General features: G+C 37.1%; 1 protein-coding gene across 5 annotated transcripts in view; it reads right to left on the bottom strand.

Annotated features, from left to right (window-relative positions):
* TET1 (tet methylcytosine dioxygenase 1) overlaps window positions 1-20,256 on the bottom strand; it is a 124,054-nt gene that overhangs the window by 41,983 nt on the left and 61,815 nt on the right. For all 5 annotated transcript variants that reach the window (XM_023644059.2, XM_023644066.2, XM_070226247.1 and 2 more), the window contains 3 exons: window positions 8,669-11,006; window positions 1,993-2,083; window positions 1,369-1,462 (listed from right to left, as the gene is read on the bottom strand). In XM_023644059.2, the coding sequence (XP_023499827.1) occupies window positions 1,369-1,462; window positions 1,993-2,083; window positions 8,669-11,006 (2,523 nt within the window). The remainder of the gene's footprint in view (window positions 1-1,368; window positions 1,463-1,992; window positions 2,084-8,668; window positions 11,007-20,256) is intronic.

Genomic DNA, 20,256 nt, shown 5'->3' with positions numbered 1-20,256 from the left:
GTGACCTAGTGGTCAAGTTTGGCACACTCTGCTGTGGCGGCCTGGGTTCAGTTCCCAGGTGTGGACCTATCCCACTCATCAGCAGCCATGCTGTGGCAGAGGCTCACACACCAAAAGAGGAAGATCGGCAACAGATGTTAGCTCAGGGGGAGTCTTCCTCAGCAAAACCAAAACCAAACAAAAAAACCCAGATTGTGATCCTTCCCTACCCTTCAGCTCTCCCTCTCAATCTAAAAAATAAAAAAATAAAAAAAAGAGATCCAGATATAAGAAGACCTGGGTTGGCATGACAACTCCATTGGAATAATCAGGACTCAGGTTCCTATCTTTCTTCCCACCAACCTAGTACACATCTTCCACTATCAAGTCAATTTGTGGTTCCAGATGGTTGTTGGCACTTCAGCCATTAAATCCATGTTCTATAAATGCAGGGCAAAAGGAGATAGGTGGAAAAGTAACCAAGACATCTAGTCTACTACAGTAGCCAAGGGTCTGGCAATTGTCTTACTTTAGGAGTACCTGTGTTCAAGCCCTATCTCCATTTTGCATTTAATGCTTTTAATTTCTTGGAAAGGGGTATGAAAATAATGACTTTTACCTTTTCCAGAATCATAATAGAGTCCTTCTGTGAGGATTTATGAGCCAATGTATGTCAAGTTCTTAACATAGTGCTTGATATATAACAGAAGGCAATTGTTATTCTTATTATTTTATTATTATTATGACCATCATAATTATTAATAAATAATATCACAGGGATCTCAAGAATTCCAAATAAACTGTGGGTGTGAATATCCTAGTGAAAATATACATTTGGCTATTAATCTGTTTTTCAGTTGAGAACTTCCTGAGGAAGCCAAATCCAGTTCTCTCTTCTTATACCTCTGCATTTTTAGAAAATTCAAAGTAGTTACAGGAACAATTTTGGGAATATGTGGTAAAAAATTTGGTTTTGCTTTCAATATTACTTGATCCTCATTAAGCCAGACCTACGCATACTAAATTAGAAAGAACTTCAAAATACAGTAACTGATAAAAGTAAGATATCAAAGCTGTATGTTAGTACCATTTATTTATGCTATCTAACTATAAAATGTATCGAATGATCTCTAAAAGTACCCAAGAAACTGGTAAAAGAGGTGACCTTGGGAAGACGAAGAAGATGACTGGGTAACAACTGGAAAGGGCTATACCCTTTTGTTCATTTAACATAGAAAGCCCAGGCTAAGACAGATAGCTTCCTTATTATTCCCCTGGGATAATAAGAGTGGGTATTTTTTTAGTTCACATTTTCATGGGAAAAAAATTTATTTATTTTATAGGTAGAATAAATCCCTTTTGAAAAATGTATAAATACGAAATACTTACCCACTTAGCAATTGGACACCCATGAGAGCTCTTTCCTTCTTTTCCAGTATACACTACTATTTCTATCCTTACTGCGTTTCCTTTTTGACCATACCTGAGTACAAAACACAGTGAATGGAAAATAATTGCAACATACACTTTTAACATCTTAATGTGCATATGACATAGATTTATAGAAGTACAAAAATCAAATACTCCTCATAATTTACTTTTGTTAAAAATTTATTTTGCGTGGCAGTTATTTTTATTTGTTATCCAGTTCTGTTTACTTATCTTTAAGATCACTGTTAAAAAAATGGCCTGGCTCCAAAACAAGCAAAAGGAATGTGAATGCGGTGTTGACAAAGATAATTCGAACTATTCTACTACATACAACAATATTAAAATAAGTATTTCTGAATTTAACAAAGACAGCCTTACTTTGTGTCCTGTTGAGTGCCCAATGGCTCACGTGATGGGTGACTCAGCAGGGGCACCAGGACACTAAGCTTTTCCTGGGCCCTAAGAAACATCCAACTCATACTCCTGAAGGCCATTCATCTCATGTTTGTTCCAGAGACAATTCTCTGCATTGAGTCAGATCCGCAATCATGAATGATTTAACAGGGAAGCACATCTCCTCACCTATTCTCCATGATTTCCCTGACAGCAGCAACACTTGGTCCTGCCCCAAGGTGTGTATAATATGGGCCTTTGTCTTTTTGTATAACTCGATCTGTGGAAGGAATAAGATTATTAGACCCAAAGCCTTACAGAATTGCAGAGGGGCAAGGAGGAGCTATTTTTAATAATTTGATTTTTTTTTTTCAATTCAGAACAATGAATCTTGACAAGGTTTTGGTAAGCTTTAATGATTAAAGTCTAGGACAATAGGCCCTGGAATTTAATTTGTTCCTTTCTTTCTGATCCTAACTAATTCATTCTTCCTCTAAGAATCAGAGGAGGAAAAAGATATTTTAAGATGTGGGTCATATTTATTCTCCTATCTCCTGCTTTAAAAAAAAAAACCATAATAATTGAGGTGCAAAATTAGAATTTATCCAAGAGCAATACATCTTAAAAGCTTGGCCTCAGAATCGTATAAAAATTGAGCCCAGCAACTGCACTGCTAAGAATTTATTCTACTATACACTCGCACAATTACGTATTTATAATGCAAATACACAGAAAAATGTTCCTTGTTACATTTATTTGTAATATCAAAAGAAAAAAGAGAGAGAGAAACACCCTTAATATCTGCCAAGAAGTAGTAAGTTTAATTAGGGGATGTTTATATAGTGGAATACAATAAAGGTATAAAAACAATGATATTTACAAACACTGGGAAAAATCTAAGATTTCACCCATTAAGTTAAAAAAGCAAGTTGCAAAAATAGTATGTTTTAAAAGACCTAAACTTTGTAAATTGGAAAGAAAATTACAATCAGCAATAATGTCAATTCATATAGAAAAACTGTAACAGAGGTTTAAATTTAGAGAAGGGGACTGTAAGAAGAGGTTTGCATCATATTTCTGTACCATTTGAATTTTTTGAGTGTGAATTCTATATTTCTTAGAAAACAGTATTTTTAACTTGGCCTATTAGAATCATGTCTATGCAGCAAAAGCAGTCCTAAGAGGGAAATTCATCGTAATACAGGCTCACCTCACTAAACAAGAAAAAGCTCACGTAAGCAACCTCAAACGACACCTAACAGAACTAGAAAAAGAAGAACAAACAAAGCCCAGAGTCAGTAGAAGGAGGGAAATAATAAAAATAAGAGCAGAAATAAACGATATTGAAACAAAAAAGACAATAGAAAGGATCAATGAAACAAAGAGTTGGTTCTTCGAAAGAATTAACAAAATTGACAAACCCCTAGCCAGACTCACCAAGAAAAGAAGAGAGAAATCGCAAATTAATAAAATCAGGAATGACAGAGGAGAAATCACAACAGATACCAATGAAATACAAGAGATCATAAGAGAATACTATGAAAAACTATATGCCAACAAATTGAACAACCTGGAAGAAATGGAGAATCCAAATAGACCAATCACAAGTAAGGAAATAGAAACGGTAATCAAAAACCTCCCCAAAAACAAGAGTCCAGGACCAGACGGCTTCTCTGGAGAATTCTACCAAACATTCAAAGAAGACTTAATACCTATTCTCCTCAAACTGTTCCAGAAAATTGAGAAAGATGGAGAACTCCCTAACACATTCTATGAAGCCAACATCACTCTGATCCCCAAACCTGACAAGGACAACACAAAGAAGGAGAACTACAGGCCGATATCACTGATGAACATAGATGCAAAAATCCTCAACAAAATTTTGGCAAACCAATTACAGCAATACATCAAAAAGATTATACACCATGATCAAGTGGGATTTATACCAGGGACACAGGGATGGTTCAACATCCGCAAGTCAATCAATGTGATACACTACATCAACAAAATGAAAAACAAAAACCACATGATCATCTCAATAGATGCAGAGAAAGCATTCGACAAGATCCAACACCCATTTATGATAAAAACCCTCAGTAAAATGGGTATAGAAGGAAAGTACCTCAACATAATAAAGGCCATATATGACAGACCCACAGCCAACATCATTCTCAATGGGCAAAAACTGAAAGCCATCCCTCTGAGGACAGGAACAAGACAAGGGTGCCCACTTTCACCACTCCTATTCAACATAGTACTGGAGGTGCTGGCCAGAGCAATTCGGCAGGAAAAAGAAATAAAAGGAATCCAAATAGGTAACGAAGAAGTAAAACTCTCGTTGTTTGCAGACGACATGATCTTATACATAGAAAACCCCAAAGAATCCACAGAAAAACTATTAGAAATAATCAACAACTACAGCAAAGTAGCAGGGTATAAAATTAACGTGCATAAATCAGTAGCATTTCTATACACTAACAATAAACTAACAGAAAAAGAACTCAAGAACTCTATCCCATTCACAATCGCAACGAAAAGAATAAAATACCTTGGGATAAACTTAACCAAGGAAGTGAAGGATCTATACAATGAAAACTACAAGACTTTCTTGAAAGAAATAGGCGATGACATAAAGAGATGGAAAAACATTCCTTGTACATGGATTGGAAGAATAAACATAGTTAAAATGTCCATACTACCTAAAGCAATATACAGATTCAATGCTATCCCAATCAGAATCCCAAGAACATTCTTCACAGAAATTGAACAAACAATCCTAAAATTCATATGGGGGAACAAAAGACCGCGAATTGCTAAAGCAATCCTGAGCAAGAAAAACAAAGCCGGCGGAATCACAATCCCCGATTTCAAAACATACTACAAAGCTACAGTGATCAAAACAGCATGGTACTGGTACAAAAACAGGTCCACAGATCAATGGAACAGAATTGAAAGCCCAGAGATAAAACCACACATCTATGGACAGCTAATCTTCGACAAAGGAGCAGAGGGCCTACAATGGAGAAAAGAAAGTCTCTTCAACAAATGGTGCTGGGAAAACTGGACAGCCACATGCAAAAGATTGAAAATTGACCATTCTTTTTCACCACACACCAAAATAAACTCAAAATGGATCAAAGACCTAAAGATTAGGCCTGAGACAATAAGTCTTTTGGAAGAGAATATAGGCAGTACACTCTTTGACATCAGTTTCAAAAGAATCTTTTCGGACACTGTAACTCCTCAGTTGAGGGAAACAATAGAAAGAATAAACAAATGGGACTTCATCAGACTAAAGAGCTTCTTCAAGGCAAGGGAAAACAGAATTGAAACAAAAAAACAGCTCACTAATTGGGAAAAAATATTTACAAGCCACTTATCCGACAAAGGGTTAATCTCCATAATATACAAAGAACTCACACTGCTTAACAACAAAAAAACAAACAACCCGATCAAAAAATGGGCAGAGGACATGAACAGACATTTCTCAAAAGAAGATATGAATATGGCCAATAGACACATGAAAAGATGTTCATCATCGCTAATCATCAGGGAAATGCAAATCAAAACTACACTAAGATATCACCTTACCCCCGTTAGATTGGCAAAAACATCCAAAACCAAGAACGACAAATGTTGGAGAGGTTGTGGAGAAAGAGGAACCCTCATACACTGTTGGTGGGAATGCAAACTGGTACAGCCACTATGGAAAACAGTATGGAGATTTCTCAAAAAGTTAAAAATAGAAATACCCTATGACCCAGCCATCCCATTACTGGGTCTCTATCCTAAGAACCTGATAACAGATATCTCAAGAGTCCGTTGCACCCCTATGTTCATCGCAGCATTATTTACAATAGCCAAGACGTGGAACCAGCCTACATGCCCAGAAACTGATGATTGGATAAAGAAGATGTGGTATATATACACAATGGAATACTACTCAGCCATAAAAAAAGACGAAATTGGCCCATTCACAACAACGTGGATGGACCTCGAGGGCATTATGTTAAGCGAAATAAGTCAGTCAGAGAAAGACGAACTCTATATGACTCCACTCATAGGTGGAAATTAGTATATTGAGAAGGAGATCTGATCGGTGGTTACCAGGGAAAAGGGGGGGTGGGGGGAGGGTACGGAGGGGGAAGTGGTGTACCCACAACATGACTAACAAAAATGTACAACTGAAATCTCACAAGCTTGTAATCTATCATAACATTAGTAAAAATAAATAAATAAATAAATAAATAAATAAAAAGCAATAAAAAAAAAAAAAAGAATCATGTCTAACTGGAATCACTGGGGAATGCATTTCTGGCCATTGTATATCTTACACCAAAAGGTCATTATTTAAGTATTATGATTGGACATCAAATATAACACAGGATTACTTCTGTGGCTTCTTAAGCAAGACATATTTTAACTTATTTTTGATCATCTAGAGCAGTGGTTCTTAACCAGGGGCAATTATTCCTAAGGGGACATTTGGCAACATTTTTGGTTGTAACAACTAGGCAGACGTGTGTGTGTGTGTGTGTGTGTGTGTGTGTGTGTTACTGATATCTAGTGGGTAGAGGCCAGGGATGCCACTAAACAGCCTACAATGCATAAGACAATCCCCCTACAACAATTATTCCACCTAAAATGCCAATAGTGCTAAATTTGAGGAACCCTGATCTAGAAGTTAATTACTCTTCTTTTGCTAGAACATAATAACCTCCGTGGAAATCCTTTACCCTTAGATATGATGCTCCCACTTGGGATGATTTCTGAGTGAAATCTGCTTTTTTGTTTCTCTTCTTTATGTTCCCACTTCTACAAAATGAGCACAATAACCTCACACGTAATGATCATAGGAAAACACGTAAGTGACAGTATATAAAGGAGCTCCAGGTCCACTGCAGATATTCAATAAACTTTGAAAGCATGACTGTCTCAACTCCTATGCTGTGACTAGTTAGTATGTACAAAGAAAGGGTCTTAAAACTAGACCATCATCCCCTTGAAACTATGCACGCAGGGAAATTAGGCTAGCTCAGGTGCATACATTTTAATGGTATTTTTAATTAGAGATATTTTTTCCACTTGTAATGACATTCAGAAAAATACTGTCCCTTTTTTACTTAAGATGTTTAAAGCAACAGAGGATGGAAGTTATAAACATAGGCTCTGATGTTAAGTCTCCCAGTCTCTGAATTCCAGTTTAGTCACTTACTAGCTGTGTACTTCTGTGACTCAGTTTCCCCAGTTGTAAAATAGGGATAATAAGCCTCCCCTTTGTAGGCTTGTTGTGAATATAGCAAGTCAAGAGCATGGCAGAGTATCAGGTTTGCAGTAAAAGATCTGGAATAGGAGACATTATCATTATTATACTCTTCTGTCTGGGGCCCAAGAACCTCTCATTCTCCCAATTCAACCCCATTCAGACAGCATTGTCACCCTTTCCAGATGTGAGATCCTTCTCAGAAAAGCCCATCCTTGTGCCTGGCACATGGTTGGCTGTCAAAATTGTGTGTTGAATGGTGAGTGGAGAAATGGAAGAATTCATTTCAGAATATCAAATGTACTTTGGATAATCAAGAACTAAGTCATTGCTATATTTCACTAATTTTTCTACTGTGGTTAAAAAAATCAGAATATACTTCATCCTTCTGAACAATCCTTAAACTGCCCATTCTGGAAGAATCACCTGCTTTTAGTAAAAGGATTGCCTTTGCTCAACGTAAATCTGGAGTCTTTGTGATTTGGGGCCATATTTTAAGTAAGACTGTTTTAATAACTAAACTTATCTGGAGTCAAAACAGGTTATTTCACAAATTCTGTCCTGTCCTAAGTTATATGAAAGCTGAAATATGGGGCTTCAAGAAGCTTCACAGACTTTAATGACACAATCTATTTAATCTCTCTACTTTTCACAGCTATATTAGAGAAACAAATATCTTCTTATATTTGAGAACTTAGGTGAAATTTGACCACAGACAGTGACTAATCAGTACAGGATTCAAATTAAACTTCCACAAGTTTCAAATATTGAGCAAATTTCAGATAAGGCCTGCCTGAGAATCTTTACTCCAGCAAGATTTTCTCAGGGCTTTTGACATACTATAAAACTTCTAATTGTTAGTTTCTGAATGTTCTCTTTCAATGACTCCTAAGCACAAAATACATAAATACATGAGTAAGAAACCAGTCCATGACTCAGCTATTTGCACAAACCTAGTGGGTTTTTTTTTTGAAAGAGGAAATCAATATTTATTCAATATCTTAAAACTCCAAATAATTTGCAAATTCTTCAAGTGGCCAAGATTAAGGAATTTTTGCATGTATGAGCACACCGTTTATATGAGAGCATGGAAGCACCAGGACTAAGAAATAAACCAACTGCAGTTCTTCACGGGGGTAGCAATTATACGATCCCTTTAGTTATTGGTTAAGTTGTACGTATATCTTACATTCTCTGTATGCATGCTATACCTCACAAGAAAAAAAAATTTTTTTAAACAAAATGCTGACAAGTTGACATTCTTTTGAATATAGGAAGAATAAAGTGTAATAAAGTATTAAGGGAACTCATTCTTATGATATGCACAATAAACAACTTGACAGACTTTTGGCCCTGAGAGAAATCAGCAACTTTCCCAATTGAGAAAATTTCCAAATTATGACCTGAACTTTCCATTTATCTGAGCAAAATCAATACAAGTCCCACAGAAAAAAAGAGTATAGAATTATTTACTCAATCCAAGCTCAAATACGAATGGGGCAAAAATGCCAGAAATATAAGACACACCATAACTTGACTTGATCATGACTTGAGGCAATTAATGCAAATAAATGAAGAAGAAATGCACACGCAGACACTTACCAAGACAGTTGCAGGTTGGCAATTCGGAATCTTTCGTTGTGGACACCAGGTTTTTTGTAGAATTAGTAAAGAAGGTCATGGCGTAATCATTAAAACTTTTCTGTGCACTGTCTACTGGGGAAAATTCTGATACTCCAACACTAGATGAACAGACATCCTCTTCACTTTTGGTAGAAACCACTGTAATTCCACCTGAACATACCACATTTACATTCCTGAGAATTTGTGCTGGGTCCGGTAATGGGGGCTCATGAGAGATACCAGGCAATGTTGGCAGTCTCTGATGCATCAGTTGGTCTTTAACATCCTGCTGGAACTGTGTTTGGTCATCGCCAGCCATCGCATTAGCACACTGGTTAGCTGGAGAGGAGGGCTGGAGTACAGGGTAAGCTTTCTGATCGACATTCACTGTTGGCTGTACCTGAGAATTATAAACTTTTTCTGTAAACGCCTGCCCATTGGATTCTGTTTTTAACTGGGATATGGGGAGAGAATCCAATGGTTCAACCTTCATTATTTTTTCCTGTGCTAATTCAGGATATCGCTCAAATTTTATCTGAGCAAGTGGAGGAAATAATTTTTTGTGTTCTAATGCTGAACTCGTTTGGGTCAGTGGTTTCCATACTTTGGTTAGGGGAGGAATTTTTCCCAAGAGAATAGGAAAATCATGTGGACCAAATTGACCAAATCTTTGAAATTTAGAGGCTATCCAAATGTCATGTAACTTGCTATACTGATATGACAACTGTTCCTGCTTTTTCTGGTCATTTTCTTGACAGCTTATAACTGCAGGCTTCTTTTTCCGCCGATCTCTTGATGGGGTAGATTTTGTCTTTTTCTGGGTTGTGTTCTTTTGCTTTGTTAGTGATAAGCCATGATTATTTTGTATACTGGACGGTGGTTTCTGTTGTATTGTGCCCTTCTCCTGACTATACTTTTGCTGTACATGCTGGACATTATATGCAACATGGCTTGTTGGTGTACTTTCAACTTTTTTGTCCTCTGGTTTTCTATAATTGAATTTAATTATTGATGCAAGCTGTGTTAACTGTGTTGCAACATCTTCCTCTATTTTACTGTGAACTGTATCTTGACATGATGGATCATCCTTTGAGTCCAATTTTTTACTGCTGTCCAGTGACTGGTTACAATACCCCAATTTATTACTTGTTGGTGGCAACTGATGCAAATTCTTGGAACAATTGTCAGGAGTAATTTTATCGCAAGCAACATTCTTATTGGTGTCAATTTTAGATGAATTTGAATTTGGTATAAAAAGAGATATTGAATTTGTGATTTTTGAACATTCCGGTGACTTTGTGGATGCTTGGTTAGGAGACAAGCTATTGTGTGACTTTGAAATGATGTTTTGGCCATTGAACACCACTGTGTTGCATGAACTTTGCTTTTCCAAAGATGGACAATGATGAAGGCTTTGTGGCTCCCCTTGTAAGTTTGTATCTTGGAGGTCTTTTCTTACAGAATAGAGGATAGCTTTACAACTGTTAAGCAAACTAGCTGTTCTCTGCTCTGTTTCTTCATCCTTTTCTGACTTCGATGGTGAGGAATTTTCTGAAGGGGCTTCTGATAGTTGAGTCAGAGCTTCTATGGCTACCACTTGTTCCAGAGTTAATCTCCTGTCTTTCATTAGGGATAGAAGACTTGGTTGAACTGGAGATCCATCTTTTGGTTCTTTACTTGGTATATTTTCTAGAGATTTTGGTTGCTCACTTCCGTTAGTTGTACTGGCATGACTATTTAAGTTGAAGTTTGCAGAATCTGAAAAAGACTTGCAGTTAAAGCCAGGCTTCTGGAAGACTAAAACATTACTTCTCCCTTTAAGATGATCACAGCTCGCACTAGTAGCAATGGAGCTCATGGCATTGTTATGATTTGCAGTGTCTTTCAGGAATTTATAGGAATTGTTTTCAAATGCCTTGCCAAATTCTTCAATATTGAATTTTTTAAAAGACACATTTGTTTCAGTTGATAAATAGTGTACATTTTTAATGCCATTTCTTACAGTTTGTGCAAACAATTTTTGAGGTTCAAGGAGGTCAGTAAGTAGGACTTTTTTCCTGTCACCATCAGAGTTTTTCAGTTTTTCAGCTTCTGTCACAATTGCCTTAAACTCTCCTTTTACATGATCAGTTAAATGTGATTTCTTGTTTTGCGTCCACTTCTCCACTTCAACACCTGTCATGCTTTCTTCATTTTTAGTTACATTTTCAAGGGGATGTGGGTTCAACTCCAATCTTTGTTCTTCCCCATGACCACATCTGCTGTATTCCATGGATTCTGACTTGGGGCCATTTACTGGTTTGTTGTCAAAATCTGCCTGTAAAATAAACAATGAAAGTATTCATATTATCTACTTAAATAGCTGAATAAGAGCTCTAGGAACTTTAAAATTTAACAGCATCTATAAAGAAATCCCTGAAAAAATACTTCTACTTTTCACATGTTCAGAGAAGTCACATAATACCAATAAGTAGTGTATAGGAAGAAAACAAAAAAGAGAAGTAGAAACCACCATAATCCCATGCCTGCTAATTTTTTTTTTTTTTTTTTTTTTTTTGAGGAAGATTAGCCCGGAGCTAACATCTGCTGCCAATCCTCCTCTTTTTGCTGAGGAAGACTGGCCCTGAGCTAACATCCATGCCCATCTTCCTCTACTTTCTATGTGGGACGCCTGCCACAGAATGGCTTGCTAAGCGGTGCCATGTCCGCACCCAGGATCCGGACCAGTGAACCTCGGGCTGCCAAAGGGGAACGTGTGAATTTAACCATTGTGCCGGCCCCATGCCTGTTAATATTCTGATATATTCATTTGTTTTTACAAATAAATTTTACAAGTATTTTTACAATGGTACCATTCAATGGGCAATATCGATTATTGTAATGCAAACTACTGAAGTAGAACATAAACACAGAAAAACGTACAAATCATAAGTATCTAGCTTGTTGAATTTTCACAAAATGAACACTTGTGTACTCAGATCCTATCCAAGAAACTCCTGTTTAGTGATCACTTCACCAAACGGTAACCATTGCTCTGACGTCTATCATAGATGTCTTTTGCTTATTTGCAAACTTTACATAACTCACTTCCTTTTCTCAGAATTATATTTGTGAGATTCATCCATGTTGCTAAGTATACTTGTAATCTATTGATTGAATATATTACAATGTATTTATCTATTTTACTATAGATGGACATTTGAGTTATTTTTAGTTTTTGGCTATTACAAGTACACTGCTATAACCTATTAACTGTTCTCTTTTGGTGAACATATAAACACATTGGGTGGAGTGGAAGTGCTGGGTCAAAGGAAGTGTGTGTATCCATATATACCTTCAGCTTTAGTAGACAGGCCAAAGAATTTTCTAAAGTGATTATCAATATACACTCCCACCCGTAATTATTTGAGCTCCAATTGTTCTTATTATTAACCTTCTTATTAACAGTGAGTATTTTCTGCCTTTTCACTTTACCCATTCTAGTGAGTGGGGAATGATAGAATCTTTTAAAAAATTTTTGAGATGAAATTCCCATAAAACAAAACTAACCATTTTACCATTTAAAATTGTACAATTCAGTGGCTTTTAGTATACTCACGATGGTGTGCAACAACCACCTCTATCTAAGTCCCGAACATTTTCATCACCCCTAAGAGAAACTGTGTACCCCTTAAGCAATCACACCCTATTCTGCCCCTAATCTCTATTTTTCAAAACCTTGAAACAGCTCACCCAAAATTCTATCACAGGAATTGAGACAGTAGGGGCATTTCCACTGATGTCAGGAGCAAAGAGAAAGATAATACTGTACTACTAATATTTAACATGGCTCCAGAGGCTCTAGTCAGCATCTCAAGGAGAGAGAAACATAGATACCAAAAACTAGGAGACTTTTTGCTGAATGAAGATGATACAACTGTTGTTGAATTTTCTCAAAAATTTTCCATAGAAAAATCAGGAGTATTGTCTAAAAAAGTGAGTCAGAGTTCAGGAGGGCAATAGTTACATTCAGAATATAAAATATGTAAACATCACCCAACTGTATAATTAAACAATTTTAGTCGAAATAAACTATATCTAATTTCTTGATCAGGATACAGGTTACACAGTTTATGTTCAATTCGTTAAAATTCATCAAAATATACAATTATTGTATATATGTTTTTTCTGTACATTATATTTCAGCAATAACTTTTAAAAAGCAAATCTGAAATAATAGCCAATATTTTTAAAAAAGCAATAGTATAAAAAAATTGTAATATTAAAAAGCAAAATTTTTTAACATACAGGGTAAATAAATGAATTAGACTGAACTCAAGAATATTTAATAATTTATTATTAAAGTGTTGGCATTTCTAAGCAGTGGAGAAAGTATCAATTTCTTAATGACACAAGAGGGAAATTTGATCATAACATGCAACAAAAATTCTAGATATATTAATAATTTAAATACAAAAAAGATGTAAGAATAAGAAAATTTAGAGGGGCTGGCCCCATGGCCGAGTGGTTAAGTTTGCGCTCCGCTGCAAGCAGCCCAGTGTTTCGCTGGTTCGGGTCCTGCGTGCGGACATGGCACTGCTCATTGAGCCACGCTGAGGCAGCGTCCCACATGCCACAACTAGAAGGACCCACAACGAAGAATATACAACTATGTACCGCGGGGCTTTGGGGAGGAAAAAAAAAGGGAAAAAAAATAAAATCTTTAAAAACAAAAAAGAAAAGAAAAGAAAATTTAGAAAGTAGGAATCTTCCAAAGCAAAAGTAAAAGGTGAGGCCTCATAAAGGACAAGATAGACTTCTCTGATTACATATAATATTAAAAATTTTAAAAGCAAAAACACCATAATATAGTGCTTTTCAAATTGCTGATCATAATCCATGAGTCCCAATACCAGTTTAGTGCTTTGCGACAAGTGGGTTTTTTTAATGGAATAGTAAAGAAAAATAAGAGTACACTACATTTAGTAAAGATAAGTATTACTGTGTAAATTTTTCTTTTCTTTTCTTTTTTTGAGGAAGATTGGCTCTCAACTAACATCTGTGCCCATCTTCCTCTACTCTATATGTGGGATGCCAGCCACAGCATGGTTTGATAAGCGATGCTAGGTCTGTGCCTGGGATCTGAGCCCACACACTCTGGACCGCCAAAGCGGAGAGCAAGAACTTAACCGCAGCGCCACTAGGTCGGCCTCACGATGCAAATCTTCTATGTATGCGTTTGTATGTGTCTGTCACCGAATCACAACAGAAAATGTATTTATTTCTTGATATGTGTAGCTGTCAAAAAGGTAGAAGAAATAATGCCATAAATAAATTCAAAAGTCAAATGATAGACTGGGAAAATATTTGCAATACATGTAAAGAGTTACTACTCAATGTAAAGAACTCCCACAGGAAAGGAAAAGGAAAATGACTCAATAGAATAGTCAGGAAAGGACAGGAATACGCAATATCAATTAAGTGGAAACCAAAAGTTGTTACCAGAAGACAAACAAATGAAAATAAATGTAACTTTTTCATCCATCCAAATGGCAAAAATAAAAAAGCAGAAATGTATGTAAGTGAATTATAATAGAACATAACATTTATACTAGAGAAGTATGAATTAAACTCCCATATGTGCTTACTGTGAAATAACATGAAGCCATTACTCTATGTATCAATCGAGTGATTGTATGCCAAGATATCCATAATCTATCATTAACCCAAATAAGCTGTAGATGAGATGTTATCCCTTTTCATTTAAAACACAGAAGCGGGCGGCCCAGAGGTGCAGCGGTTAAGTGCACACATTTCCCTTCGGCGGCCCGGGGTTCACTAGTTCGGATCCCTGGTGCAGACATGGCACCGCTTGGCACGCCATGCTGTAGTAGGCATCCCACATATAAACTAGAGGAAGATGGGCACGGATGTTAGCTCAGGGCCAGTCTTCCTCAGCAAAAAGAGGAGGATTGGCGGCAGATGTTAGCACAGGGTTAATCTTCCTCAAAAAAAAAAAAAAACCAAAAATACTAAAAAAATAAAACAGAAGCATTTGTTTAGCACACACAAAAAGCTGGTAGCATAAACACAAAATGTGAATAGCAGTTGCCGACGGAAAATAGAAGTGAGGAAAACGGGAGTCTTTTTTTTTTTTTACTTGATGCTTTAAATTTTATAGGTGTGCATATCCGATACACTGGGACCTCAATGTCTACATTCCTCTACAGAGAAGATCTTGAGATCCTTTAAAGATTTATGTGTCAAAAGCATAAGACATTCTCATTAACTAACGAGCTTGATTAAAAATTGACCTTTATTATTCAGTTATATCTCATCTGGCTTTTTTAAAAACACTAGGTATCACAAGTCTATAAATACACAAAAACATGCTCTACACACTGCCAACTACTAAATCTAGACTTTAAGAAAACAATTTAATGGATGAGATCTCAGCAGGGGATAGTAAGATTTTTTTTTCTGTTCTGTAACCTCAGAAATGACTCCTGAACTCTTGCAAACACATTCTACTAAATGTAATATTGGGTGTGGGTGTACATGCACATCCGCTAATGGTTACTCTTGTTCAGCTACTTGTTGCTCTTGGTGAAACTGAGAGTGGGCAGAGCAAACAGATTTACCACTACTGGGCAAAAAAAAACAAGTGCAGGCCTTGTCAAAAGTCAATCAGCAAAACAGATGAATTGTATGGTACATGAACTGTATCTTAATAAAGCTGTCACACACACACACACACACACACGCACAAAGTGAAACAGCATGGATTAGAGAAAAAGCAATTTTAAAAATATACAGCATTGTCTTATTTTTAAAAAGATACATCTAAATAATGTACAAAACTAATTGTTTTTAAATAGAGGTGTTGAAAAGAAACCAATCTAATTGCCATTAGTGGTTAATCTTGAACACTAAGACGGAGGGAAAGAGAGCAATCCTTAGTAATCGTGTGACCCAAGAGATGCCACCTAGCCTGAACTTCAGGTCAGAGATAATATGACTGAAGTCATTAGCACCATCTATCACAAAGAGAGAGCACTAACAATTTCATTATAATATAATTCATATATAATTCAATATAATACATTATAATTTAAAGAATGTTAGTTGTGTAATACATTCCTTACTTGCAATTACTCATTTAATCCTCACTACAGTGTTGAGGTAGACACTGAGAAAAGGTATTCAACTTTAAGACAAATGCAAACCAAAATGACATAGATAACATTTTTCATATATCAGAATAGCAAACATCAAAAAGTTTGACCACCTAGGCCCTTGGGGAAGCCTGTGGGGATATACACTCTCACATAATGCTGACGGGAGTGCAAAATGGTGCAACCCCTCTGGAGGGCAATTTGGTAATAATTATCAAAATTACAAATGAAACATCCTTTGATACAGCAATTTCACTTTTGGGAATTTATCCTAGTTATACCTGTACATAATTACATATGTTTTAACAGCTTTGTACATTTTAAGAAATAACTGAAAATACTCAAACGTCCATCTGAAGCAGACTAACTCGATTGTGGTATCTACATAACATCTAGGAGCTATAAAAAAGAATAAAAAAAATTCCATTGCTAACAGGCAAAGATGTCCAGGTTATATTATGTCTAAAAAAAAAAAAAGAGGATATAGAATCTGTATATGGAATATTTCTTTTTGTATAAAAAGTATGGGGAAATAATATATATATTCACATTTGCATAAAGAAATTCTGGAAGAATACAAAAGAAAGTAATACAAGTGGCAAGTAGGAAAAGGTTAGGAGCAACACTTAACAATGAGAAAACAGAAGGGGCTTGTGAACTATTAGACCTAGATTTGATTAAGTACTGTTTTGATTTTTAATATATTTCCTTTCAAATTAAACCAAAATTCATGAAGGTCTCTAACAGAAAGATTTCTAGGAAACAGTAAGTGAGAAAAGCTAAATGCAGACTAGTTTACATAGTATCAAATTACAAACAAATGAGAGCATGAGGAGAAGGGGAAGAGTATGTATGCATTTGTTGATACTCGTTTAAAACATTTCAGGAAGGTTACCCACAACTGCCAATATTTGTCTGCTAAAAACCGCACCCAGTAGTATGCTGATGAACATTTAACGATCAGCTTGGACAGTAAAAGGGAGGAAGCCCTGTTTTGTAGCATAGGCCAATTTTTGTGGTATAAATACATCCACCATGGTGGATTGGAAACTATTGATGTGACCACCTGAACAAGATTTGGGAAGAAACGTCCACAAGCAGCGAGCTGGAAGGAGCTGACTGCATCGGATCACTGAGGGCACTACTCCAAACTACTGCTTGAAATAGGCTCCACTAGCTACATTATGAATTTTTCTTTTTTAATGAAGATTTTCTTGGCATTCAATCTGCTCAGCTATAGTATACAGAGAACATCCATCTTGAAAGCCAAAATATTTGTTAACATCATCTCTAAAGAGAAGCCGATACTCTGAAGGAAGTAAGGTGTTTCAAGAAATTTGGAATGTAACTTCAAGTTACATGCGCAACCTGGGGACACTAAACTCATGTCACCTGTCCACCTGAGTCTGTTCTCCTGCACCAGCCCCAACTTCTTCCCACTCCCTTCCTCTACTACTCTAAAAGGGCCCAAGGGTATCGTTTAAAAGACAGGAAGAGATTCAAAGTCCCCTAGTTCTTCGCCTTCCACTGTAAAGTCATCCCAAGACTATAGGTTGCTCTGGGCCATGCTCCTACCTACTCTGAACCAACAAGAATGCTGAACTCCTTAGATCAGATCTGGGTCCAACAGCTCCCAAGCCCCGTCCATTTCCTCATTTCTCCACATTCCAATCTTCACGATATTCTTACATCCACTCTTGCAGGAGCTCAAATGACATTGAGCAAAGTGATATTTTATTCTGAAATAACTACGCCCCTTGGACAGAATTTGATTGTAGCCCCTCCCAATACACACTTGCATTCCATACATGTTGGATTTCCTGTGTCAAGAAACAGGTGCTCTGATCACACAGGAAAAATAAAGCCTTTCGAAACCTGTTCAGACACATGGACCAACAAGAATATGACCTTCACTACAGATAGATCAGTGTTTCTCAACGCACTCTTCAGTGTTTGTTCACCCCCTACCCCAGGAGTCTTTTTAAACAGTTTTTCCCTAATAGCCCTAACCATGAAATTTTAATACCACAGATATAGTTGTGTATCTGTTATGTACTGTGGCCCCATTGTAACATCTAAGGTCTCCTCCCGCCCCCAAACCAATTTTCACCCCCTTGGAGGAAAAAGCAATGTAAAACACTAACAGGGAGAACGCGAGGAGCGGTCCACAAAGTACACCTAATCAGGAGTGACACTCTCAGGACCTATGCTGTCAACCTGAAAATGGAGTGTTTGGAGAAAAAATTCAGGGAGAACTACCGGTGCCTCCCTTAATGTTGACTTTAAGATGATGCAATCGTGCCCAATACCGCATTTTACCACCCACATTTCCTAAGAAGCAGCATGGAGATCAGCCCCTGCTCACAGGCACCACCGCACAATGCTCACACGTGTGCTTGCTAACAAAACCAAAGATCCACCAACGGAGACTCTGCAATAAACATTTAGCACACATACACACAAAAATCCTGCTTCAAAGGGGCCCTGCAAATCAGCTACCTTATTTTCCTAAAGCAGTGAAATTGTTTACTCCAGAATTCCAGCCATTAAGTTCTTTTTCCTTTTCTAGGCATAAAAAGAGAACGCCTACCCTACCAAACTCTGTAGCCCTAACATTCTTTGAGCTCTGCCTCTGATCTCTGTGTCTGCAGTTTGCCTACAGCCACCCAGTGAGGCCACTGAGGCAGGGCCGGGTCAGACAGCAGAGGCGGGGGCTAGGGGACTGGGGCTGCACTGTCCCACACCTGCCCTACCTTGATGCCGTAAGGCTTGATGGCTCTTCCACATCTGGGCCTTTCAGGAACCATTGCAGAGACTTCAGAAGTTTCCCAATTCTCTCCACCGGGTCCAGATCACTTTTCTATTCTAATTTTTTTTACTACTATCCCCAACAAAAACTCCACCTTCCTTTGGCCACAGGGTCTTAGAATCTTAAAGTAAATTCTTTCACTTGAGGGTGGGGAAAAGGAGGAGGGGAACTGGAGGGAGGGACAACTTCTATTTAATCAAAATACAGGTAAATTGAAGCCTGGTTCCAAATGCATACTACAAAACATGATTGACCTAAGAGTTAAACCTCCCTAGTCACAGGTGTCCTTGTCCTTGACCTCTTCTTCTGAAGCTGTGAGCCAGCAGAATTTATTCCCAGTCCAAAAACCTTTCAGATCCCAAATCTGCCTCAAACTATCCTACCAAAACCCCTCCACACTCAAATATCTTAAGTGGCTACCCTCAAGGTTGTAAGTGAGTTCTTAACCGTCAAATTCAATACCATAGACTTACCCTGCTCTTTGTAGACCTCCAAGGAAATTCTCAACAAAACTGGAAAATCAAGTCTCCCCTAGAGGGTCACTCTCACAGGTCTCTGTCCCTCAGCTGCAAGCATATCCCCCTGAGCCTGCTCCTTAGAGGATTCTAAAGCAAAACCCACTTAATTTTCATTCTTCACGCTTTCCATGAACAATCCTATCCACGCATAAAGTTAATAACCAACTCTAGTGTTCAGTGTTTTATTCTTTCTATTTTTTGTGTACTTTGTTTCACATAGTTTTAAGAATATGGGCTTTACTGGAATCAGACAAACTGGCTACTCTCCCAGCTCCACTGCTTGCCAACCATGCAGCCGAGAGGGAGTCCTTGATCCGTGAAGCCTCTTGGAATTCAGTTTCCTTAGGATAAATCAGGCCCAGGTTTATTGTGAGGATTAAAGGAAACAATGTATTTATATATATTGTTGGACCTTAATATGTGTGGAAATGAACTGACTGTTTAAGGGAAAAATACATATTAGGTAGTTTTTCCTACATGTCCTTAAACAAAAAAACCTGATAATTCCAGTCTCATATCCACAATTAAGCAAATAATATTTATTAATAGCTGTTATTTATGTATTGAGCATTTATTACTTGCCAGGCATCATCATGAGCACTTTATAGGAATTATCTCACTTGAATTTCCTACTAAGTGTATTAATATGTCTATTCTTTTGATTAGGAAGTCTCTGAGAAGGTTCAGAAAGGTTAAGTAACTAACCAAAGTCAGATCAATACTCAGAGCCAGGACTCAAACCAGAGGTCTCTCTAACAAGGTCCTGGTGTCTAACGCCAAGACACTGTTGTACGAGCAATAATTTCAGCAGCAAGTGAGGATTAGCATTTATAATGAATTCCTTCAGTTACCAATATTTACCAGTGTTTACTGAACTAAGATTACCATAGATGCTTAGAACTTCAAAGAAAAACTATTCCCATGGTAATTTCTTTTCTTAGATTACGGGAATTATTATTTTTCTGAATCGACTGGCCAACTTTTATTCATCTGTTTGTGAGTTATCGCAGTGTAATATTCGGAATATTATCACTTATGTCCAAATTCAGTATGTGCACACTGGGTTCACTCCAAGTTATTAAGGAA

This window comes from Equus caballus, chromosome 1 (assembly GCF_041296265.1).
Source record: "Equus caballus isolate H_3958 breed thoroughbred chromosome 1, TB-T2T, whole genome shotgun sequence".
NCBI classification, from domain to species: Eukaryota; Metazoa; Chordata; class Mammalia; order Perissodactyla; family Equidae; genus Equus; species Equus caballus.
Note: the sequence above shows the minus strand (reverse complement) of the source record. Positions and strands in the feature narration are given on the sequence as shown.